Source organism: Mesoplodon mirus, assembly GCF_964341445.2.
Source record: "Mesoplodon mirus genome assembly, chromosome: 15".
Classification (NCBI taxonomy): Eukaryota; Metazoa; Chordata; class Mammalia; order Artiodactyla; family Ziphiidae; genus Mesoplodon; species Mesoplodon mirus.
Window position 1 is genome coordinate 41,717,906 of NC_138991.1, and position 25,719 is coordinate 41,743,624.

The following is a 25,719-nucleotide window of genomic DNA, read 5'->3' on the forward strand; positions in this document are numbered from 1 at the left end:
CTTTACTTCCCCCCAAATTTCTATATTCAACGCGTAATTTTTATAATCAGAGATAAGGTCAAATATTAAATATTTGTTTTTTAAAACCTGCCAGTTGCGGGTCACATGGATACTTTGGTTTATTTAAATATTAGATACAGAGCCATCTCATTAATGTATAATAAGCCCTTCTTAACAGTGAGACAACATTCCTCCGATAACATCAGGTCAATGCATGCTCACACCCATAGAACTAAGTTCATTTTGGATACCCAAAAATATGTAATGCGGGAAATTATTTTTGTCTTTCAAACATGAGGTTTCAAGAATATCAGTATTATTGCTCAAACGTGGAAAAGGATTAATTACTTCCATTTCCTGCTGGATCTTCAACTTGGCATAATAATGTGCCAGCAGAAACACATCTGGTCACACTGCTGATAAAAGTCTACTGCCAGGGCTTCTCTGGTGGTGCAGTGGTGAAGAATCCACCTGCCACTGCAGGGGACACAGGTTCGAGCCCTGGTCCAAGAAGATGCCACATCAGCAGAGTAACTAAGCCTGTGCGCCACAACTACTGAGCCTGTGCTCTGGAGCCTGCAAGCCACAACTACTGAGCCCACGTGCCACAACTACTGAAGCCCACGCGCCTAGAGCCTGTGCTCCACAACAAGAGAAGCCACTGCAATGAGAAGCCCGTGCACCACCAACAAAGAGTAGCCCCTGCTCGCAGCAACTAGAGAAAACCCGCGTAGAGCAGCGAAGACCCAACGCAGCCAGAAATTAAGTAAATGAATAAATAAATAAATTTATTTTTTAAAAATGTCTACTGCCAAAGGTAGGCAGTGCTATCTTGCACAAGACGGATTTCTTTAAAAAAAAAAAAAAAAAAAGGACTGTTTGACAAGTAGCTGCCATGTCCAGAAATTGAAGCTAACACATTTTATGCTGTGTTATCTTGATGGAATTGCTTTTTAGCCCCACATACTCAAATACCAATCTATTTCTCCCCTCATATTTGAAAAGGAACATTTAGACAAAGGATAAAAATCTTGAAATGTAACCTTTATACTTGCGAAGAGTAATAAAACAAAATATGCTACCTTCTTCTACTTTGGGTGGTACTAGATCATACGTAGGCTGAAAAGCTTGGGAAAAATCGGATTTCTTTGTTTATAAAGTTTAAGAAATTCTTTCTCTTCAAATGTCTTTTCTTGCTCAGGTATACTAAAAGCTCAAACAAGTAACAGAAGATAATAGTATGGATGTTCTAATTGAAACATCTCAAATATCACTTTTATTTCAAAGTTTTCACTGAAAAACTCAAATGATTATCAGATGATAGTGATCATATATTTGACCCTAGCTAATAAGTATAGTCACAACATAAATGTCTTATTTTTCAGTATTAAACAGCAGTAAAGTCGACCTTTCTTGATAGTATCTAATGTACCAATAATATCAGACATTCAAAAGGAAATAACATAGCTTGAGTTAATTTAAAGAAAACTTTTTATTTTGACAGCAGCTTCCTGCTGCAGATCTTTCTTAAATGACAGTATAAACAATACAAGAATGAGAAACATAAACTAATTGCTACAAAATGCTTAGAGAGCAATTGCCCTAATCTGAGAGCAGCTAGTTTAAACAGCCCGAGGAAACTTTTTCAACTAGAGTTACGTGGACACAATTATGATATTATATGTAAGAAGCTCATGGGTTAGAAAATATTGTAGAACTTTAAGTTAGTGCGTTACTATCAATGAGTCAATCCAGAGTACTTACAACTGAACTGGACATCCAAAGGCTTACTTGTAACTTCAAGATACGAATTCATTTTGTGGAAAATTTTGGCCAAAAGGCAAAAAGGAGCCTATTGAGCCATTCTGCTAATGCCTATTTCTCATCTTCCACACTCCAACTCAGGATATGGTCTAGATAACAATCTCTTATGTGTTTGAGACTGCCAGCCCCTGCTGTTTACTTCCATCTAAATCCGTTCTGATTTTTATGCTATGTATCTCCTGTCTCAGAAATAAGCAATGAGGATACAGCTGAAGGTGAAGTCCAGAGACGAAGAAAATTTAGGAACCAAAGAGCATCTGACTTGCTAGCTATATAAATAATCCAAGACAGATCAGAAACCAATGCCTATTTTGAATGTCTTAAATAATGTCAGTGTTAATCACCATAAAAGGCACTTATTTAACTTCTCAAGCATAAAAGCGGGGGGCGGGGGGAGGGGGGAGGTGCGAGGCGGTTCTGATCAGCTGAAAAGTCAAGAAAATGGGTAGAGTACATTTCACTACTACAGAGCTCTGGGTGAGTCTCCACTCATTCATTCTTTTAATAAACATTTATCAAACACCATTAACTATGTTGTGTTAGAATTCCGACATGAGTAAGGAATCCAGTTGGGGAGAGAGAAGCTAGGATAAAACAGAGGAAATGAAGTGTATTTACAGATATAAAACTTGGGAAGGCAGACAGGGGCAGCTATTTGCAACTGAAAAAGGCTTCGCAGCAGAGGTAATAATGAAGCTGAGACTTGAAGGTTGCACAGAATTTCTACAAGTCAAAGAAATGGAAAGAAAGGACAGTCTAGGTTCTGAGGAGGTAACCAAAGACTCGGGACAAGTGCTGGGCACACCTGCAGAAACAGCAAGACAAGCAGGGATGTGTAGCATTCCTGGGAAACATGGTGAAGGATGAGTCTGGTAACGTTCACTGCAGCCAGACGGCGACGGGGTGGGAATGCCACAGTAAGTGCCGGGCAAAGGAGAGAAAGGCAGGTTTTCTGGGACAGTGACTTCCCTATATTTGGCTGCACATCAAAAATCACCCGAGATGTTTAAAATGCAGATTCTCAAATCCCCCTAGGAATAGGAAGCTGTAATTTTTTAAGCTCCTGTAGTGACTGTCAGTATCAGTTAGATTTGGGTAAACCAAGAGGAACTGCAGGGTAGAAGCAAAGAGAACAGAAAAGGGGAAATGGCTACAAGAGAAGAAGAGGTAGAACTAACAGAAAATACCAACTATTGACATAGGGGCCAATGGAAAAGAAGAACCAGAAGGTACCTTAGGTCTAAAAGAATAGGAAGACTTAAGAAGGGGCAACTGTTTGCAGGAAAAGACACTGGGGTCGGACATTCTGGGGTTGAGTTCCTTATTGGGTAGGAAATTTTGTTCTAGAAATTCAGGAAAATTAACTTCATATTTAAACATATACTATTTGCTGACACCTCTTCTAGGATTGCTATGTACTGCTCTTACCCGTGTTTTATTAATTAGCTTTGGGAGTGTGCATCTCTCTCCTGAAATACATGAAGGACATATATATAAGACAGAGTGCTAGAAACTTAAGAGGAACTCGATAAATATTTACTGAATAATAAAAGTGGAAGTCTAGAAAAAAGTTGAAGATTTTAGTCGTTTTTTTTTTTTAAAGAAAAAAAAAATCTTTTTTTTAAGATGTCATGATTCTTACCTTTGCAGCCAAGGCTTTTAAACTGTCGAGGAATCTTTGCCAGAAATCCTTGAAGAGCGGGCGGTCAATTTTCTTCAGGCTCTCTTTGGTGCTGGCGTCCACACTGACGTATAGCTGGGTAACTGGTTTGAGGTTCCTTGGTAATTTAAAATTAAAAAAAAAAAAAAAGAAGAAGAAAATTATGCCTAAGTCGGGCTTTTCATGATGTTAAATTTACAATCTGTAATAGATGTGATGATTAAACATTTTACTGGGGTCTAGAGGGTTCTGCTTCTCCCAGAAGATTGAAGCCATGATTTTAATGTGACAGAATGGGATGTCAGTTGGTTATTTTTTTAAATGACTGGACACCATCCCTAATAAACTGAAAACATTTGATTACTTAAAATTAGTCTCTCTTCAAACACTACATTTTAGTGGAAAATAAAACAAGATCAGGCTTTAGGTCTGGCACCATCAGCTCAGCACAATTACAAGGGGTTCTCAGACCAAAGTTTCTTCATAAACTCTGCCACTTAAGACTTCTACAGGGGTCTGTGCTGACGGGCCACCTCCCATCATCCATTTGCTGATGGATGTTTTCTAAGGAACAAGAACAAGGCTTCTTTGAAGGGCACAGAGCCACACCAATGCCTCACCTATGCCTCTGAGAGCAGGAGTGGGTTTAAAGTCCAGCCCTGTGTGGGCAAACAATGACCCATTCAGGGAGCCATAAGCAATGCAGAGTTAGAAAAAGAGCAGCCAAGCACTTACAAAAGAGCACAACCCAGAAGAAAAATGTATGTTGTAGATTCTTATCTTTCTTTGCCTTCTTAATCCGCATCCATGAGTACCACTCATTCTCCACTTCGCTCAAATTCACTGACTCATTTCACAATGTCATCATCTACCAGATTTCTTGCCAGTTATGTTTTAAGCTCAGATTGTACTTTTTCCAGAGCCTCTCTGTTCTCCCTTCAAATAGGTCTCATAATTCACTCTCTTCAATGAATTTCGAAGTAGAAAGAAATTCCCCCTTAATAATCCTCTGACCAAATTCTCCCATTATTAATTTGCTATAACTATTCCCTAATTTGTATTTACCCCTAGAATGTTATTTATACATTTTTTGTTTCAAAGTCTAGGCACTTTTAAAAACTGCCACATAATTCACATGCCATAAAATTCACCATCAAAGTGGTTTATGTGCTTTTTATATCTATCAGTATTGGCCTTACCAATCTTTGAGTGGAAGACCTTGAAGGACAGGAGCTCTATTTTTCTTTTTATCCAGCCATACAGGTAGACACTTAAAGCTACTTTTTAGTGGATATCGTTGACTTCAGCTGACAGAACTTTTAAGGAAATGTAGGCCAAACAAATGCTTGTAATCATCTGGCTTAGTGACATATGGTAAAATCAGAAGGGCCTAAACCCAAAGTTGTTAAAAGTGGAGAAGCTCTGACCAAAGTTAGGAAAGAATGATTGAAACACTGGCAGACTCTCATTGCTTTAATCCCTCTCCAATACTGATATAACGGAATCCTTAAAAGTTCAATAATGTGTCACTACTGAGCAAAGGACATCAATTATCGGAAATGCAAAACAACAGCATACTGTAATGGCAGCATTTTGCCTCACCAACCCTTTTGCTGGGGGTCTTTGTAATAACAGACAAGCTACTTTAACTGGATTTTATGTTTTACAAAAATAAAAAGGATTGTCTTAATGAATACAGCTGGCTATCATCGTCTGATACTCATAGGACTTTGTCATAAAGCTGCCTGATGCAAAATGGGAACTGGCCTGACCTTTTCACTACACCTCCATAACTACTTCAAGAATATGAACAGGGGCCTCCCTGGTGGCGCAGTGGTTGAGAGTCCGCCTGCCGATGCAGGGGATACGGGTTCGTGCCCCGGTCTGGGAGGATCCCATATGCCGCGGAGCGGCTGGGCCCGTGAGCCATGGCCGCTGGGCCTGTGCATCCGGAGCCTGTGCTCCGCAACGGGAGAGGCCACAACAGTGAGAGGCCCGCATACCGCAAAAAGAAAAAAAAAAAAAAAAAAGAATATGAACAGTAAATTCCAAAGGCCATAGCTGTCTTACAAACCACCACCATTTTGCAAAAAAAAAAAAAAAAGAAATAGTAGTCCTGGACATTGACACTAGCAATAAGGAATTTTTGACATTACTAAATGTCTGAGGTGCTATAATCAGGAATTTTATAGCTCTTTGGCCAGGGATCAGAGGAAGAATGGAGAAGAGGAAAACCCCAAGGAACTGTAGAGCTCAGTCCTAAGGGGCTCAAAAGGAGTAAAAGGACACTGGAGAGATTTTCTGAGCCTCAGGGATCTTATGTCTGCCCGCTATTGGTCTCTGTTCCCCGTGACAGGTGATGAGGCTCCAAGCACAGTCATTTGTCTGTCTCCATTCTATTCAGAGATAGGATCATTTTAGTTATATCCTTAAAACCATCATAATAATTCCTGTGTCTCAGAATCTCACACTGCTGTTGAGAACAATTAAAAAGGACTATACAATAAAAGGGATATATAACTCTGAGCCCAATGCCCAGTGAAAATACCCTATGAATCTTGATATGATTTTTGTGATGACCCTTCATCCTAATTTTAAATCTCTGAGTTATGAATGATCATATATAGAAAACCATTGCAATTGAACATAAAACTCCCTCTCCCTTCTTCCCTTTCTGTAGAGATAAGGCCTCATTCTACCCAGAATGATCAATAATCATATCAAGATCCTACCCAGAATGAAACCTTCTCATCTCTACAGAAAGGAAAAAAGGGAGAGAGATTTATGTTTGTAAGAAATCTAGAGGCTTCAGTAGTAACTTTGATGCTCCTATTGGACAAAAAAATAACCAAAGTGACCCAAATATCCAATACTTATATGTGAAATCTATCCAAAAAAGGGACAGTTTCTATTAGCTGTTTCCTTCCCTGTGTTATGGGCCACAGTCTCTTGTTTCTGTGTCTAGTTCATGTTTTTTTTTTAACGAAAGCTGGACATTTTAAATAATATTATTTGGCAATTCTAAATCAGATATCCCCCAACCCAGGGGTGTGGTTTTTTTTTCTTTTCTGTCTGCTTGCTGTTTTTGTTGTTACTGAACTAATTTGGTAAATTCTGTATTCTTGGTTGTGTTTAACCACTAAAATCCCTGTTTGATTAGCTTAGTGGCCAGGTAAGGATTAGACAGAGATATCCTTAAATGACTTCAATCAGTAAGTCTCCTAGCCTTTGCTGAGGGGCTCCATGTGTGTATATTAGGGCACGCCTTCGATGTCCAGGCAGGCATTTGACAACTGTGCCTTAGCTTTCACTGTCTACCTGCTCAAGACATCAATATATCAAGTGGAGGTGGGCATATAGGACCTTTTCAAGTCTTGCCTGGCATACCCACAGCCCGGCCCGTGCACATGGTTTTCTAGATTTCCAGGAACATGCTGGAGCTTCTCAAAGTCCCCTACCAACATCTCATTCCCCGGCTTTTCCTTTGAAGTATTTGGTCAGCTTCCTGTTTGCCCCAACGGCTACTGCTGCCTCAGGCAGCTGTGAAGTTAAACAATTGCTGATAATTGTTTATGAGAAACACCGGAGAGAAAGGCTTTCAGTGCTGGACAAACTCTGAGTCACTTCTAACAAACACAACCCCCGTGAGTGAGAGTTTCCAGGGAACTGCCACACATACCATATAATGACAGTTCTCCAGGAATGGAACTTTGAAAGAGTTCCAACTCTGCTTTGTCCCTTCCCCTGGCTGCCAGGCTACTGGTTTTTACCATGACTGTAGGCTACTAGTTTGCAGAGCTGGAGAAGTTGGAATGGAATAAGGACATGTTAACACATCACAAAGCTTACTGTTCATATTGCAATTCAGCTAATTTTCTGAGGAACAGTGAGTTTCCACCACAGCCTACTTTAACCCATTTCTAAGCTAAGTTTCAATCCTGAGCCTTAAAAGACAAATCTTTTTTTAATTTAACTTAGTTGTTTTTTGCCTCCTCTTTACTGTACAGAGCCTGGATCCAAAGAAAAAGGGCCATCCCCGTACCCACACATACCCCTCAACAAAAGCCTTCAGTTTCTACTTTAGCCATTGGCTTCTCAGAATCCAAAAATCAAATATTCCAGTGTACTGCTGCAAGAAGTCTTGGGAGAAAAAAAGACCATTGCAGTATTCAAAATATTTTTGTATTTTTAATGCATACCATAGAAACACTCTTTTTTTTTTTTTTTTTTTTGGCCGCGCCATGCAGCTTGCAGGATTTTAGCTTCCCCGAACCAGGGACTGAACCCAGGCCCCCAGCAGTGGAAGCATGGAGTCCTCACCATTGGACCACCAGGAAATTCCCTAGAAATACTTTTTTGACATGAGAATAAAAATACTATTTACTGGGGGCAAAAAAACGTTCCTCAGATTGTTGCATACCTCTGGTTAAGAATTTGATTCTGACAATTTTTGCTGGTATTCTCACTGTTTTTATAGAAGAGTAGGTTTTGAAGGTCTGTACTCTGCTATTCCTAATAACCAACAAACAAGTTTTGTTTTCATTTCCATCACAATTCATCACAATATTTCCGATGTCCATTGTGATTTCTTCTTTGACCCATAAGCAAATGAAAAGTGCATTGCTTAAATTATAAACATACTGGAATATTCTAGTTATCTTTTTGTACTGATTTATAGTTTAATTGCATTGTGTTCACATATCATGATCTAAATGATTGCAATACTTTCTTGTAACTTGCTATAATGCCCAGCATATGGCCATTTGGTAATTTTTCTGAGAGCAAGTTCTGTGCTCTTAAAAAGGAATTTATATTCCAAAGTTTCTCAACTCAATACTCTATTTCTGTAATACATGCTAAATTTGTTAAGTTAGTTGTTCAAATCTTCACTACTATTCCTGATTTTGATTTGCCTGTTTTATCAGTTTGAGAGAAATGTGTTAAAAACTTACTATTTCTCCTTATAGTTCTGTCAATTTTGAGATTATGTTACTGATTGTTGAAAATTTTTGAATTATTATATTGTTTTATGTTTCTGGTAGGTTTAATATTTTATTATTAAGAAATGTTCCATCTTATCTCAAGTAATGGTTCTTGCCTTAAAGTATACTTGACCAATATTACTTAGCCTACCTTTCCAAGGTGCTTTTCAGGTATTATCTCATACACTAACAATGCCACTATAAGGTAGTCATTATTATTGCAATCATTTTACAGATGAGGAAACTGGGCACTGAGAAGTTATCTTCCCAGTGTCAGAAAGACAGCAAGAGATACAGTCAAGATTCAAACCCAGATCTCCTCTAGACAGAGCACAAGCTCTTCATCACTTCACTATGCTGCCTGTCTCTTTTTTTTAGCCCATCCAGAAAAGCATAGGTTTGAAAAGTGTCCCATCAATTCACAGACACAAAAGAAGACTATATTTTAAACTTAATACAAACAAAACAGGCTGGGAGAAAAAAAAAACTTCTATTGAAAGGATCAGGTAGTATTTATAATCAATTTTCATTTCATTTTAACTGTTACTTATAGCCACTTTGAGCTGATACATACAAGAAAACTTTATTTTTATTAAAACTCATGCATTTCTTGATACACTTACTAAGTAATATGTGAAGAGATGTCCAATTTATAGAGGTTCTCTAACACATATAGTGAATATCTTAGCAAAAACTAGAGAAAACAAAACATAAAGCAAACAAAATAACAGAAATACAAGTAGAAGAAGTAAGAGAACAAACGAAGTTCACACATAGTTTCAATGAAGGTGCTCAAAAGTAAACGTACACCGGGACAGATTCTGTGGTGGTGGAGGAGGTGTAGGAAGTTAAATGTTAATCGTGTCATAGTTAAAAATGGAACACAGCTCTGTCTTCTTATGATAAGCCTGCTAGCAGGGAGAAAGCTTTGAATTAACTGTACTTATCACAAAAGAAAAAATTTAAGATTTTAAATGTAAACTTAAAAATAATATAAAAGAGTTAAGAAAATCGTGTAGAAGAAGGGGTAGACAAAATAATTAGCTACTAAAGGTATCAGAAAAAGGCCTGAGAAAATCTGGTTAAAATGTTAAACCTTGTATTGCTACTGATGGGGGTAGTTGTTTTTATATCTTTTAAAAATAATAAAAAGATTCTGCTAAAAAATTAAAAAAAAAGAAAATCGTGTAGAGGTGAACTAAAGATGAAGCTAACAGTGAGCCAGTCGACAAAGGGCTGAACATTTGACTCTAAACATTCTCACGCTCATAAAGAGACACAGTTATAGGATTCAAATGTCCACAAAGTAAGCACAAACTAGGTTCAGTGTTTCTCAACAACTTCCTTACCTTACAACATGGTCTGCTTTTAGCAAGATGTCTCACGTAGGTCTTTGACATCTTAGCACAGAACAATTTACAGGAAGTAATGACAGGGAGTGCTCTAGTGGGACAGCGATACCCAGGTGTGATGGGCCTTTCTGACTGCAGAGCTGAATGCAAGCATAGATCATACAGTCTCGAGAATAAGAGTCCTAAACTCACATGTCTACAGGAACCAAGGATATAATGTGAGTCAACCAAGACACTTTTATTTATTTATTTATCTATTTATTTAATAAATTTATTTATTTTTAAAAATTTGTTTATTTTATTTACTTATTTTGGGCTGCATTGGGTCTTTGTTGCTACGCGTGGGCTTTCTCTAGTTGCGGTAAGTGGGGGCTACTCTTCATTGCGGTGCGCAGGCTTCTCATTGCAGTGGCTTCTCTTGTTGTGGAGCACGGGTTCTAGGTGCGCGGGCTTCAGGAGTTGTGGCACACAGGCTCAGCAGTTGTGGCTTGCGGGCTCTAGAGCACAGGCTCAGTAGTTGTGGTACATGGGCTTAGTTGCTCCACAGCATGTGGGATCTTCCTGGACCAGGGCTCAAACCCGTGTCTCCTGCACTGGCAGGCGGATTCTTAACCACTGTGCCACCAGGGAAGCCCAAGCAAGCCACTTTTAAAGGAAAAAGAAGTTCTTTGGACACCAAAACACAGACTACATATGAAACATTCAAGAATATTCTTTCCTTACTCAAAGCAAGATGCTTCCATTTTTCTTGTATGTGGTACTCTGTCTCCCTTTCATTGTTTCATGTCTGTTAGAAATGGCGACAGAAATTTCTCTGCTGTGAGAGAATCTACAGTGCGATCCCTCTGACAGGTGGCAGATGAGACTCAGCCTCAGGGCTGAGGAGACAGCAAAATGGTGGAGAGCATGGCAAACTGAAAAGCAGAGGCTTTACCGAAAAGACAGCCATTCCTTGCTGTGATATTGTCAGACAATAAGGAATACACATGCGGTCTTCGTCCCTAGTTCCTGGCACAGAGCTCCTAAAACTCTTGGTATTTCCCGAGTAACAGAGGTAAGAGAAGTGCCTTTTGTTATCTATAATAAGCCCCTTTCAACCATATAAGAATTTATATTAATGAGGTGACTCCTGATGCACCCATGGACACATTCCAGAGAGGGGCTGGTGCCCGAAGAACCACCACGTGATTAAGAGGGTTGGCACTTTCAGTTCCCCCTGCAACCTCTAGGAAAGGGAGATGGGCTAAAGGTTGAGCTAATCACCAATGACCAATCACAATGATTTCATCAATCCTGCCTATCTAATGAAACCTCCATAAAACCCTCCCAAATGACGGCTTCAGAGAGCTTCCAGGATGGTGAACACATTGGGTGCTGGGAGGGTGATGCATCTGGAGAGGGTGGGGAAGCCCAGGGCTCTTTTCCCCACATCTTGTCCCATGCAACCCTTCTATCCAGCTGTTTCTGAGTTGTAGTCTTTATAACAAACTAGTAACCGTAACTGAATTGTTTTCCCCAAGCCCTGTGAACTGTTCTAGCAAATTATCAAACCCAAGGAGGGGTTGTGCAACACCCCAATGTACCGTCGGTTGATCAGAAGAAGTACAAGTGGCAGCCTGGGACTATGACCGGTGTCTGAAGTAGGAGGCAGCCTGGGACTGAGTCCTGACCCTGTGAGGTCTGTGCTAACTCCAGGGAGATAGTGTCAGAATGGAACTGAACTGAAGGACACCTAGCTGGTGCCTGCAGAGAATTAGAGGACTGCTTGGTGTGGGAAAAAAAACACACATCCGGTGTTAGAAGTGTTGTGAGTAAAAAACCAGATAAGAGTGAAGTGTTCTGGTGTTGTAAAAACAGCACTTCATACTTGGCTCTTGACAATTTTTGCCAGATTGTCTTTTTTTCCAAAGTCAGAAATCTCTTTTATGAAAAATTTCTGGATTTTAAATGTTGGCTAAAAAAAGAAAAAAAAAGTTTCTAAACATGCTACAGGACAAATAAAACCTACTCCTTATCAATTGCCAATTTGCGACTTCTGGTCTCAAGAACTCTCCAAGCTTTCTCACATAATTAATTAAGTTCCTGAAAAAGACTGAGTCCTGGTACGCTCAAGGTTATCCTCCTTGTACAAAGCACAGCCTGCTGTGCTATTCGGTAGAGTACAAACATGGCCATAAACTCTCCCTCTCCTTGTACCCATGACCCTTTGCAATGTAGCTTTGAGTGCCCCTCACTGACTCCAAGCTTGGCCACGTGAGTTGCTTTAGCCAAGGAGAAGTGAGCAAATGTGACACGAGCAGAGGCTTGAACGATGCCTGTGTGTTGGAGTTTACCCTTTCTTGCTGTTCATTGAAACCCTGCCACCACGTGGTCAACTTCAGACTTGCTGGAGGATAAGAGGCTACACAAGTAAGAGGCCCCAGTTGTCCCACGCAAGGCCATCATAAACCAGCCATCTCAGCATATCTGCCAACTGACTAGACACATGAACAACATTGAGACCAGCAAATCCAGCCAAGATGAAAAGACCTCCCAGCCGATTCACAGAATTACAAGCTAAATGAATCGTTGCTAGTTTGACTGACTCAGTTTTAAGGCAAGTGGTTACAGCAAAAGATAACTGATACATGCTACAGTGTATCATATATCAGTTTTACACCTATCAAAAATACCATTATAGGGGCTTCCCTGGCGGCGCAGTGGTTAAGAATCCGCCTGCCAATGCTGGGGACACGGGTTTGAGCCCTGGTCTGGGAAGATCCCACATGCCGCAGAGCAACTAAGCCCGTGCGCCACAACTACCGAGCCTGAGCTCTAGAGCCCGCGAGCCACAACTACTGAGCCTGCGTGCCACAACTGCTGAAGCCCACACGCTCTAGAGCCCATGCTCCACAACAAGAGAAGCCATAGCAACAAGAAGCCCGCCCACCACAACAAAGAGTAGCTCCCACTCGCCACAACTAGAGAAAGCCTGCACGCAGCAACGAAGACCCAACACACCCAAAAATAAAAAAAATAAAATAAATTAATTAAATTTTAAAAAATACCATTATAAAGGCACTTGTTTTTGTGGAACTAAGAAGGCTTTTTCTCAAGAGAAAGGGTTTTTTTTTTGTGCAATCACCACCAGACCTATCATTAAGTGTCTTACACATTCTTGTCACTTTTATTAATTAGCCTCTATGTCGACAACCAAAAACATAAAGCTACCTAGCATGCAAAAGCTTCCTCATTTGCCTAAGGTGTCTGCTTCTATCTTCAACAAATCCTCGAGGACCACTCACTGTGAAAACTCCCTTCAGTGGGAGAACTGTCAGCAAAGAACCATATGCTTTAGAGCTGGAGGGGAGACTGAGATCCTTTTAAAGAAAAGTTAAGCATCCTGAAAAGGCCACTAGCCTGAATGTAATGCTTGCATGTGGGTCAAGGGAAGGCTAGTTGACAAAGTCAAGATCTTCTTCAAAAGATACCAAAAGAGGGCTTCCCTGGTGGCACAGTGGTTGAGAGTCTGCCTGCCGATGCAGGGGACACAGGTTCGTGCCCCGGTCCGGGAAGATCCCACATGCCGTGGAGCGGCTGGGCCCGTGAGTCATGGCCGCTGAGCCTGCGTGTCCGGAGCCTGTGCTCCGCAACGGGAGAGGCCACAACAGTGAGAGGCCTGCGTACCGCAAAAGAAAACAAACAAAAAAAAGATACCAAAAGAGTATGGGTTAGGCACAGTAGTAATTTAGAAATTTTTTATTAAAAAAAAATTAGTACACAGCCAACCACCCAGAGAACATTATTACTTCCTAATGTATGCTCAAAGATAAAATGGTTGCAAGAGGTTCATCTAACAGCTGATTTGAATGAGCAAAGTGCATCAACATTAGAGGTAACTTCCAAAATTCATGATCTCCGTGCTATATTAGTAAATCTATAGCCTTGTTTTTCTGTAGGACACCAGAGACAATTGGTATTTACAGTCCTCCTAATTCACGGAAATAATATTATCTGCACCTAAGAAATTTCTCTTTCCATTTTCTCTTGGACCACTTTCAAGTACATATCTTATTTAATTCTCTATCATTTTCCTCAATCCATGATGGCATTCACAAGGAATACCATGTATTATCAAACAATGAATCATCCTCTCTGCTTATTATCTGACATGCCACTCCTGGAACATTCAATTCTTTTTAGGCATTACAGTAGGCCCTCTGTATCTGAGGGTTCCACATCCACGGATTCAACCAACTACAAGTCAAAAATATTCTAGGGAAAAAAAATTCCAGAAAGTTCCCCAAGGCAAACCTTGAATCTGCCATGTGCCAGCAGCTATTTACAGAGCATTTACAATATATCAGGTATTATAAATAATTTAGAGATGATTTAAAGTGTATGAGAGGATATGCGTGGGTTATATGTAAACACTATACCATTTTATAAAAGGAACTTGAGCATCAGTGGGGTTTGGTATTTGCAGGGAGTCCTGAACCAGTCCTCCTCAGATACCAGGTACGACCTGCACGTCTTAAATTTGGGATAGACTCCTTTTTTCTATACGTGTGTGCGTATGTGTGTGTGCGTGTGTGTGTGTATCCCAACACCACTCTATCTGAACCCCGCCCTCATGAGCCATTTGAAAAGTCAAAGATCTTAACATAAAAATTTAAAAAAAGGAATAGTGACCCTATGCAAAATGTACACACTGACTTTTTAAAAACCTTTCCCTTGGGCCTCCCTGGTGGCGCAGTGGTTGAGAGTCCGCCTGCCGATGCAGGGGATACGGGTTCGTGCCCCGGTCTGGGAGGATCCCATATGCCGCGGAGCGGCTGGGCCCATGAGCCATGGCCGCTGGGCCTGCGTATCCGGGGCCTGTGCTCCGCAACAGGAGAGGCCACAACAGTGAGAGGCCCGCATACCGCAAAAAGAAAAAAAAAAAAAAAAAAAAAACCTTTCCCTTTTAACTTTTTATACAACTTCAAAAAGTAATAGTTTAGCTATCTTTGTGACAATGTTACTGATTTTCACTTTACTGCCTGGTAACTAATAATTTTAATCAACTCTTTGATTTCCTATGATGCTAAATTCTAAACCAAGCACCTACAGTGTGCCAGGAATTATACTAGTGGCATAAAGATAAATAAGCAGGGGTCACTGGCCCAGGGACTCACAGGCTAATGAAGAAGGCACAAGTAAATAACAACCAAGTAAAATTTAATGTTTTTGGTACTATAGTATGTGTATAGTTCAAGTATAATGCAAAATCAGGTCGTTTCCAGGTCCCAGGAGATGGTCATCTCTACCTGGACAGCCCTCCCTCTAAGTCATCCAAACCAACCGCATCATCTTACCTCCTAAATCCGCTTCTTCCTCACAGGATCCCTCAACTGTTACAGGGCCCCACAGTCCTAGCAATCAACATGGCTGGAACTTTCCGAGTCATCAGTTAAGTCCTCTTCTGTGCAGGGCTCACAGAGCCATACAAACAGTTTGCCAAGCTTATCATGCCTCAGGGATACCTTCTTTAAGACTCCTCATTCTGTCTTACTTTCATCCTTTTAACTCTTACCTAGACAAATGTATAATCTCCTATCCAGTTTCCTGCTTCTTGGCTCACCCACTTTATACCGTGCTGGCAGACTACTCTGCAGAAAGCAAGATCTTTCTAAAGAACAGCATTTGAAGTCCTCTGCAATCTTGTCCCAACCTTTCCAACTTGGGTTCCAGCTGCCAGTCTCTTTCGCACACTCTGTGGTCCTAATCAACTATATTTACATAATGGTATCCCAAATACCCCATGTCTGTATCTTTCTCGGACAGTTCTTATTAAAAATCCACAGTTTCCTATCTCCCCAAGTACCCATCCCAGCCATATTTTAAGATCCAAATTTAATGAAGCCTTTTCTGAGAAGTTTTACCCTGTTTCTCTCATCTAAAAACAAGTTGCTTTCTCTTTTGAATTCCCCCAGCAATTTATTTGTGCCTCTATTTCTTAAACTGATGTTATCTTCCCCGATAGAACGGATTTTTAAAAGCAGGAGCTCTGTCCACTCAAAGCCAACATTTGTATGTACTCAGTAATCAGTAAATCCTTTCTGAATATATTAATGCCTGTTAGTTTTACTTTTCAGTCAAACACAGTCAAGCAGCAGTATCTGAACAAGCTGGACCACTCACCTGATTTCCGCAGGGAACTGTGCATTTGTGACCAGGAAACTGGAGATTTTACACTCGTGGAGTAGCTTCAAAAACCTGTTGATTTCTGGGTACATGATGGGTTCTCCCACAAGGGATAATGCACAGTGCTTTACTGTCATTCCTTCCTCAAAGCGGTCCTCTCTGACACCTGGCACTCCTGGAGAACATGGTGGAAAGGAACAAGCTCAATAAGGCACAGATAGAGAACATCACTTTTATTTTTCTTAATTTAAATTTTTTTAAATTTTTCTTAATGGTTCTTTGATTTTAGAGGGCAAAATTACTTTTGATACCAGCCAAATAATACAAAACAAGAGCCTGGGGGTGGGGGGCAACCCTAACGTTATTAAACCAGAAAAAAAAAAAACCTAGAATTATTATATCAGCAATCTCATCCTTGGTTTTAGTACTAATTAAACTACGTCAATACAAGCAGGCAAAACTAACTTTGTTATTAGCTAATTATTTGGAACACAGGATGTATTACTTTCCATAATTTGCTTAGCTCTGCATTCTTTCGTGTTGATCTAAGACAATGAACTCAGTACAGTTGCATAAGGAAAGCCTCTCCTATACCAATCATTGCCGCCTTCATTCCTCAAGTATTCTGAATCGAGAAACTAAACGCAGTCGGTCCAAAAGAACAGAGGAGAGAAAAAGCCTGCAGTTCTCACCTTTGGCTTCATATTGGAATCACCTGGAGAGTATCGTAAACTATGGCGGCCTAGGTCCACTGCCCAAGATTCTGTTTAACTGGAGTGGATGCAAGCCAGAGTAACGGGAGCTTTAAAAGTTCCTCAGGTGATTCTAATGTGCAGCCAAAGTGAAAAACCACTGCATAAACCAGAGGCCCCCAAACTTATATGCCAACTAGAATCACCTTGGAACTGTCAACGTTCCAAATTCCAGGCCACAGCACAGACCAATGAAATCACCATCTCTGGGAAAGGGGCAGAGGCATCAGGAGCTTTGAAGCTCCCCAGGTGATCCTAGTACGCAGACAAGTTTGGGGAATCACCGCCACACACCATTGGTTCTCGACCCTAGTTAGACATTGAGAAATAACCCAAAGAACTTTTAAAAATCCCAGTGTCCAGGCAGTATCCCAAGCCAATTAAATCGCAACCTCTAGGGATGAGAGCCTGAGACATCCCTATTTCTTAAATGCTCCCCATGTGATTAGAGTGGACAGGGTGGGTTAAGCAGCACTGCTCTAGACTCGATGTACTGTAGGAAAGCATGCATGAAAAAAAAAAAATAGAAAGCATGCTTGAAAGTCCCTCAATCTAACACAGAGTTTGAAAGACTTGGAAATTGCTTAAAAAGGCAAATAAAAACATATCTCCCTTACTTCAGATATTTCTATCCATTACGTAGTTTCTTTTTGAAGAACACATTCTCTCTAAAGGATACAGATTCCTCACCGAGATTGAAGGTAGGAAGAAACATGTTCATATTCCCTCTCAGTCATTTATGAACCATCTCTGAAAAGTAGTTTTCTTGACTGTAAGCAGTACTTAGCCCAAAGAATGTTTCTTAGAATTAAATGAGATAATGCATTTAAAAGCTTTAGAAGAGGGCCTAGCACACACAAAAAAAATTCATTAAGGATTTTTTCTTCTCATCACCTTTATCCTGGTTTCTTAAAATGATTAAATCCCAGTCACTATCACCTTAAAGAACAACAACAACAAATCTGGAGAAAATAAAGTTAGTTTTCACTGCTTGCTTGTGCTTGAGTTTCCAGGAAGTGACATTATTTTACACACACACACAGGCGCACACACACAATCTACTTGGAAATAAGCAAGGGCAAGTAAATACCCAAGACGTCAAACCAACATAATGCATGCTAAAATCAGAACAATCTAAAAGTGGCAGCTTTTATCTTCTTTTATGACTACCTAACTGCAATTCTAAGAATGTATTTCATGTCAGTATTTGGGGGATGAATAATTTTTTAAGTTATTGAAATCTAATATCTTAAGTGAATCAAGGTTTTAAATAAAACTTGATCCATAACGCAGTCTGTGTTACCAAGACAACTCAGCATTAAGTATAAAGTTTCCTTTTTGTTAAAAAAAAGAAAAAATCAGTAACTTTAATCTCGCCGGGAGAAGATGAGTAGAAGGGCAGATTTAATCAGAACTGCAAAATTAACCTAAAACTCAGAAAGCAGAATGGCTGAGCACTGGCTGGGCCCTAACCACTGGAAGTCAGACACACCAGGTCCAAATTCTTGCTCTACCACTAGGGCTGGTCTGTGTCCTGGGTCAAGCCACTCACTCCCTCTACACCCATTCCCTAATCTATAAAATAGGGATTTCACATGCACACAGTTATAAGAATTCAACGAAATAAGCCACATGAAATAACAGGTCTGGTACCAGGCCCAGCACATAAGCATTCAAAAAAATCTTATTTTTATTACTGTAATTATTTCATGAATTGAAACAGAAATTCAATTATTTCCATTATTTTAAATAAAATGGTAATTCCATTCAATTCAACATACAGTTGACCCTTGAACAACAAGGGCTAGAACTGTGCAGGCCCACATATATGTGGATTTATATATATATGTGTGTGTGTGTATATATGTATATACACACACACACACACACAGGAACATTTTTTGGAGATTTGTGACAATTTGAAAAAACTAGCAGATGCCCCCCACAGCACAGAAATATCCAGAAAATTTAAGAATAACTTAGGTATATCTCGAATGCATAAAATATATGTAGATACTTGTCTATTTTATCATTTACTACCATAAAATACACATAATTTTTTTTTTTTTTTTGGCCAGCCACACGACATGCAGGATCTTCCCCAACCAGGGATGGAACCTTGGGAGCTCGGAGTCTTAACCACTGGACCACCAGGGAAGTCCCAAATACACATAAATTTTTTTAAAGTTAAAATGTATCAAAACGTACTCACACAAACACTTAAGGACCACACACGGCACCATTCCCAGTCCAGAGAAATGTAAACAAACGTAAAGTTGCAGTATTAAATCATAACTGCACAAAATTAACCATAGTACCGACTGTACCTCGGTAATAATTCCCTAAGATCTCCTGTTGCTACCGCACTGAGCGCAAGTGCTGCAAGTATCTGCTTGAAATGCCACGCCACGTGAGGCTCATCATCTCCACGTGAGCAGTTCATCTCTCCAGTCAATTGCAAATTGCAGTAAAAGGCAATCTCTCGCAGTTCTCTCGTAGTTTTCATCATGTTTGTGCAATACCATGAACCTTGAAATAACACCACGGGACTCACACCACGTGCCATTAGTGATGCTGGAAGTGCTCCCAAGAAGCAGAGAAAAATCATCACGTGACAAGAAAAGGGTGAATGGCTTGATAGGTACCGCAGATTCAGATCTGCAGCTGCCGTTGGCTGCCACTTCAAGATAAATGAGTCCAGTGTAAGGACCATTGTTAAAAAAAAAGAAAAGGAAATTCATGAAGCTGTCGCTGCAGCTACACCAGCAGGCGTGAAAACCTTGCGCTTTTTGCAAAACGCCTTTGTGCCTCATATTGAAAATGCAGCTTTTATCTGGGTGCAGGATTGTTATAAAAAAGTCATACCTATAGACGAATATGAGTCAAAAGGCGAAGTCATTATATGACAACTTAAAGCAAAAGGAAGGTGAAGGACCTAAAGCTTGAGAATGTAATGCCAGCAAAGGATGGTTTGATTTTAGAAAGAGGTTTGGTTTTTAACATGTCAAGGTAACAGGAGAAGCAGCTTCTGCCAACCAAGAGGCAGCAAAGGAAGTCCCAGCAAAGAAAATCATTGAGAAGAAAGGATGTCTGCCAGAACGGGTTTTTAATGTAGTCAAAACTGCTCTATTCTGAGGTGCAAAAAAAAGCCTCAAAGGACATTTATTAGCAAGGAAGAGAAGCCAGCACCAGGATTTAAGGCAGGAAGGGGTAGGCTGACTCCACCGTTCTGTGCAAATGCAGGAGGGTTTACGATCACGACTGCCCTTCTCTATAAAGCTGCTAACCCCTGAGCCTTGGAGGGAAAAGATAAACACCAGCTGCCAGGCTTTTGGTTGTACAAAAAGAAGGCCTGGACAATGAGAACACTTTTTCTGGACTGATTCCATGGATGCTTTGTCCCTGAAATCAGGAAGTACCTCGCTGGTAAGGGACTGTCTTCTAAAGTTCTTTTGATATTGGACAATGCCCCTGGCCATCCAGACCCCATGAGTTCAACACCAAGGGCGTCCAAGTGGTCTCCTTGCCCCCAAACACAACATCTCTAATTCAGCCTCTAGATCAGGGGGTCAGAAGGACCTTTAAGCCTCATTACACATGGTGCTCTAAGGAAAGGACTGTCAGATCCCTGACAGACAGAACATTAGGGACGTCTGAAAGGATTACACCACTGAAGATGCCATCCTTGTTCTAGAAAAATGTGTGAAAGCCATCAAGCCAAAAACAATACATTCCTGCTACAGATAACTGTGTCCATTTGTTGGGCATGACTTCACAGGATTTACGGCAGAGCCGATCAAGGAAATCAAGCAAGAGATTGTGGATATAGTTAACAACAACAACAACAAAAAAAAGGTGGGGCTTCAAGATACGGGTCTTGGAGAAATTCAAGAGCCAGCAGACACCACACCAGAGGAGCGAACAGAAGAGGACTGCATGGAGATGAGCGCTTCCTAACCAGTGCCAGGTGACGAGGAAGAAGACAGAGAAGAGGCAGTGCCAGAAGCCAATGGACACGAGGCAATCTCAGAAGCGTTCGATTATTCAAGACTGCTTTTGACTTCTTTTACGACATGGACCCTCCTCCTATGATACGGGCACTGAGACTAAAGCAAGTGGTGGAAGAAGGACTGGTACCCTATAGAAACGCTTTTGGAGAAATGAAAAAGCAAAAAAGTCAGACATAAATTACTACGTATTTACATAAAGTCACACCGAGTGTGCCTGCCTGCCTCTCCGGCCTCCCCTCGCCCACCCGAGACAGCAGGGAGATGCTGACATGTCCAAGGAATCTGAGTAACATGAATGGCCACGGCAGGGCTCTGAGAAGGGTGGCCAAAGAAGGGTGGATCACGTTGGGTGCTATGTTGAGAATAGAGGGGCAAGCAGAGAGGCTAACCTGCCACAAGGATATTACATAATCTAAGCAAGAAATGATGGTGGCTTGGACCAAGGTGATGACAGTGGAGGTGACAAGAAGGGCTTATCAGCTGGGCCTATTTCAAAGGTATAGTCAACGGCTCTATTTTGAAGGTATGTTTGAAGGACTTTCTAATGGACTGGATGTAGGTTATGAGAAACAGAGAGGTGTCAATGATTTCTATAAAGTTTTTGGCCTAAGCAGGAGTCACCATCAATTGAGACAAGTTGGCGGTAAGAAAGCCTTAGGGGTAACATGGGGGTAACAAGTATTGGGGGGGTGGGAAAGGGGGTGCAGGTAGATACCATGTGTTCAATTTTGGACACGTGAAGTCTAATATGTCTGTTAGATAGCTGAATGTGTGTCCAACATTCAAGTTTGGATTCTGGGAGAAAGGCCTAGGTGGAAATAAACATTTTTGCGAAATGGATGGTATTTCTATCCAAGGGCCCGAAGCAGATTACCAAGGCAAAAAGGGCAGTTAGAGAAGAGGACCAAGGACAGAAGTCTACGCAATCACATACCTGAGGAAAGGAAGAGGGACCAACAAAGGACACTATCAGGGAAGAATGAGGAAAACTTAAAGGCAAAGAGATCAACTGCCATCTTCTCTGAGAGCTACAGCTAATAAATATCAGACAACTACAAAAACAAACAAAAACCAAGACCAAAAAAAAGCCTGTGGATAAGGCTTTTAAAAGAATAATTCTGGGATTTTAAAATTATCCTTATTTTCTCAAAAGTAAGGCACTGAGAATATGTAAAACCTTGGTTCTCTCCTTCAAGAAGCACATTTCTATTTCATGCTCACTGTCAGAGGCGATTACAGTGCTCCCCCAAACACAAGGCCCTCAGGGACTCAACCTCATGCTATCTTTCACTGTCCTCAAAGAAATATGTCAGAAAATAAGACATCCTCCAAATTTCTAACGGAAAGCAGTCCTGGAGCAGGAGGACAGCCCAGGCAACAGCAGACACTACAGTTCAATAGCAAATCTATAGGGATATTTCCCACTGTGTGTCTGTCTGTGTGTCTGTCTCTCTCTCTCTCTCTCACTCACACACACAGAGCCTGTTCACTTCATGTTTCCCTAAACCTTATCCATTTCACCTCTAAACTCTGCTTTGGTTTTGTTTTGGTTTTTTGGTTTGGAGGTTTTTGTTGTTGTTGTCGTTGTTAGTTTTCTTTTTGTTTTTTCTTAAGCAAGTTTTGTGACGTTTATCAGCCTGAACAGCTTCCTGATCCTGAACACTCACTACAGGCATCGTATTAACTAGGAAGCACCCCTTACCTTACTGAAAGCTGCCAAAGCAGAAACTTAAGATTCCAGAATTTTTAACCTAAGGTCATAGCAATAAGCTGAATAACCCAGAAATAAAAATGATACAAGGTTCGGGCTCCCCTGGTGGTGAAGTGGTTAGGAATCTGCCTGCCAACACAGGTGACATGGGTTCAAGCCCTGGTCTGGGAAGATCCCACATGCCACAGAGCAACTAGGCCCGTGCGCCACAACTACTGAGCCTGCGCTCTCGACCCCGCGAGCCACAACTACTGACCCCGCATGCCACAACTACTGAAGCCCACGCCCCTAGAGCCGGTGCTCCGCAACAAGAGAAGCCACCACGATGAGAAGCCCAAACACCACAACGAAGAGTAGCCCCCACTCGCCACAACTAGAGAAAGCCCACACGCAGCAATGAAGACACAACTCAGCCAAAAATAAATAAATAAATAATTTTTAAAATGATACAAGGTTCAACAGAGTGTTCCTATTTCTTTGGGGGTTTTTTGGGGGGGGTTGATTAACCCCCCTCTATTCTGAATACTTTCTTATGCCTTTTTTTAAATTGAGGTATAATTGATATGTGTGAGTATTCCTCTTTCTAAAGATTGGACCAATCAGAAATAAAACATTTTCTTCTTTCTTCTCAAATAACAATATAGTTCCTGGCCAAAGATGTTCCTAAGAACCCCTCCTGGCTGAAAGTCATATATAATATATCTTTGATACAACCACTTCTACTATGATGTTTATTTCATAAATAAGCTTCGGAAAACAATTAGCAGGTGGTGTTCTCTTCCCCGCCTCCCCAACATTCCTTTTGGATGTGTACTTTAGCACACCTTATTCCTGAGGACCATTGTTGGAGACCCTTTATTTTTTGCATTACTTCACTTCTAGCTTAAACTATAGATAAAAACGTCTAGCAACAAATGATGTCATCTTCACATTTGCATGTTCAGCACCGAGGACGTTCCTCACAGACAGTGTTCACTCACTTGATGTCAGCTGAACTGATGGGAAGCTGAGCTAAAGAAACCTGAACTCCATTCTCTGAAAACTATTTCTCCCTGCCATGCGGGTATTTAGAGGGGGGCAGTGAGCATTTTGAAAAAAGGCAGAGTTGCACTGTAATTCTGACCTACTTGTAATCAATGTAAAGTTAATTTTGCATGCACATAAAGGGAAAGCTAATAAAAGTCATGGGAAGAAAGCTGGTTTAATGATCAATGAAATAACTGAAAAGACAATGATTGCCCTTGGGATTGAGAACAGATGCATGAAAAGGAAATGTTTAAAAGATGAGTATATTCTCAAAATGTGCTCAAGGCTGGCCACTCAGCTAAAGCTGGACACTCAGAGGCAAAAACAACAGTATGCACAACAAGTCTCATCCTACACAAAAATACTATCATCAAATGACTGAACCAGACCCATAGGAGAGAGCGGGTGATCATCATGGGCTAGGAAAGCACCCTGTAAAACAGGACTCCAAGCTAGAGTAAGGGAAATTATTAATGAGTGACCTCTAAGGAAAGGCTAAAGTGGAGATACCCAGAAAATGACAAACTAAGAAGGAAATGGAACTAATCATATTGTGGTAATTATTTCACAGTCTGTCTATATATCAAATTGTCATGTTGTGCATGACACAATGCTATATATCAATTGTACCTCAGTAAACCTGGAAGAAAACACAATGCTTACAAAATGCTATATGTCAACTGTACCTCAGTAAACCTGGAAGAAACTTACACAATGCTATATGTCAATTGTACCTCAGTAAACCTGGAAGAAAACAGTCATGTTAAAAAAAATAATAATTTTATTAGCTGTGATAATGATATTGTGTTTATGAAAAAAATCTAATGTTTAAAAGAGATTCATATTGAAGTCTGAAGGCAAATGTGATACTTGGGATTTGTCTTTACTTCAGCAAAGAAAAAAGGGGAGACAGAGAAGTAAGTATGGCAAAATTTTGACAATTTTTAAATAGGGGAGAAAAGGATATGGGGGTTTATTGTGCCATTCTATTTTGTGTATACTTGGACATTTTCATAATACGACTGTTTAAGAAGTTTAGACTAAAAAAGAAATCAGGGCTTCCCTGGTGGTGCAGTGGTTAAGAATCTGCCTGCCAATGCAGGGGACATGGGTTCGAGCCCTGATCCGGTAAGATCCCACATGCTGCAGAGCAACTAAGCCCATGCGCCACAACTACTGAAGCCCACGCACCTAGAGCCCGTGCTCCGCAACAAGAGAAGCCACCGCCGTGAGAAGCCTGCGCACGGCAACGAAGAGTAGCCCCTGCTCACCGCAACTAGAGAAAGCCCACGTGCAGCAAAGAAGACCCAACGCAGCCAAAAATAAATAAATAAATAAATAAAATAATAATTTTAAAAAAAGAAATCAGATCAATTCATGTTATTAGTAAGGAAAAATAACCATGGTATATTAAAGGGTAAAAATAAAGCACTGTAAATTTTTTAAAAAGGCATAAATGTGGAACTAGGAAAAAAAGTAGACTCTCCACCAGGGGCTGATATGAAATCTAGAGTTACATTCCTGCATCTTTACCATCCAGAAGTAGGATGTGTGTCAGAGCTGCACCCAGGTGATGGTACTCGGTTCAGAAGAGGTAGAGTGACTTGCATTAGTCTCACCATCCTCACCCTGAAGCTGACTAACCAGAAAGGAGGGTGACCTGTTTTATTTATACCCTTAAGGATGAATAAAAGATAGAACATAGAGATTTCACTGATTGCAGGAGGAATTCAGGTTCATTAAAAAAGAAAACTTTAGATTATAACCATTGATAAAGACTGAGTGAAGTTATAAAATCTCACTGCCAAGTTGAATGCCCACAGTAAACAACCATCAATTTGAACACCAGATTACTTTCTGCCAAGAACATAGAAAACATAACTAATACTCTGAAATATTAAAATTCTATCATTTTGCCAAAGTTATAATAAAAAGAAAAAAGTTAACATTGTTGTGTCGTAGACCACCCCAGTTTTCCAGAAGAACTTTGGATTCTTATAAATTATGTATTTCATCCTGTGGTAATTAGGTTTTTTTTTTTCTTTTTCTAATACTATAGTTTCACAGCAGGATTTGCTTTGGTTATGATAGCAATGAGACAGATTTTCAAAAAAGTAATGTCTTAATTAAGCACAGAATAAAGTAAAAAGCATTAACAAATAGTCACCACCATCCAAAAATTGGAAACTAAGGAAGTTCTCATCTTAGTGAAAATATAATGAATGAGAGCTCCTTTA

The 25,719-nt window shown here is 40.4% G+C and overlaps 1 protein-coding gene across 5 annotated transcripts in view; it reads right to left on the reverse strand.

The window, feature by feature from the left end:
- LOC309817126 (S-adenosyl-L-methionine-dependent tRNA 4-demethylwyosine synthase TYW1) overlaps positions 1-25,719 on the reverse strand; it is a 228,545-nt gene that overhangs the window by 139,462 nt on the left and 63,364 nt on the right. For all 5 annotated transcript variants that reach the window (XM_082645113.1, XM_082645114.1, XM_082645111.1 and 2 more), the window contains exons 12-13: positions 15,981-16,158; positions 3,467-3,602 (exon numbers count right to left, since the gene is read on the reverse strand). In XM_082645113.1, coding sequence (XP_082501239.1) covers positions 3,467-3,602; positions 15,981-16,158 — 314 coding nt within the window. The remainder of the gene's footprint in view (positions 1-3,466; positions 3,603-15,980; positions 16,159-25,719) is intronic.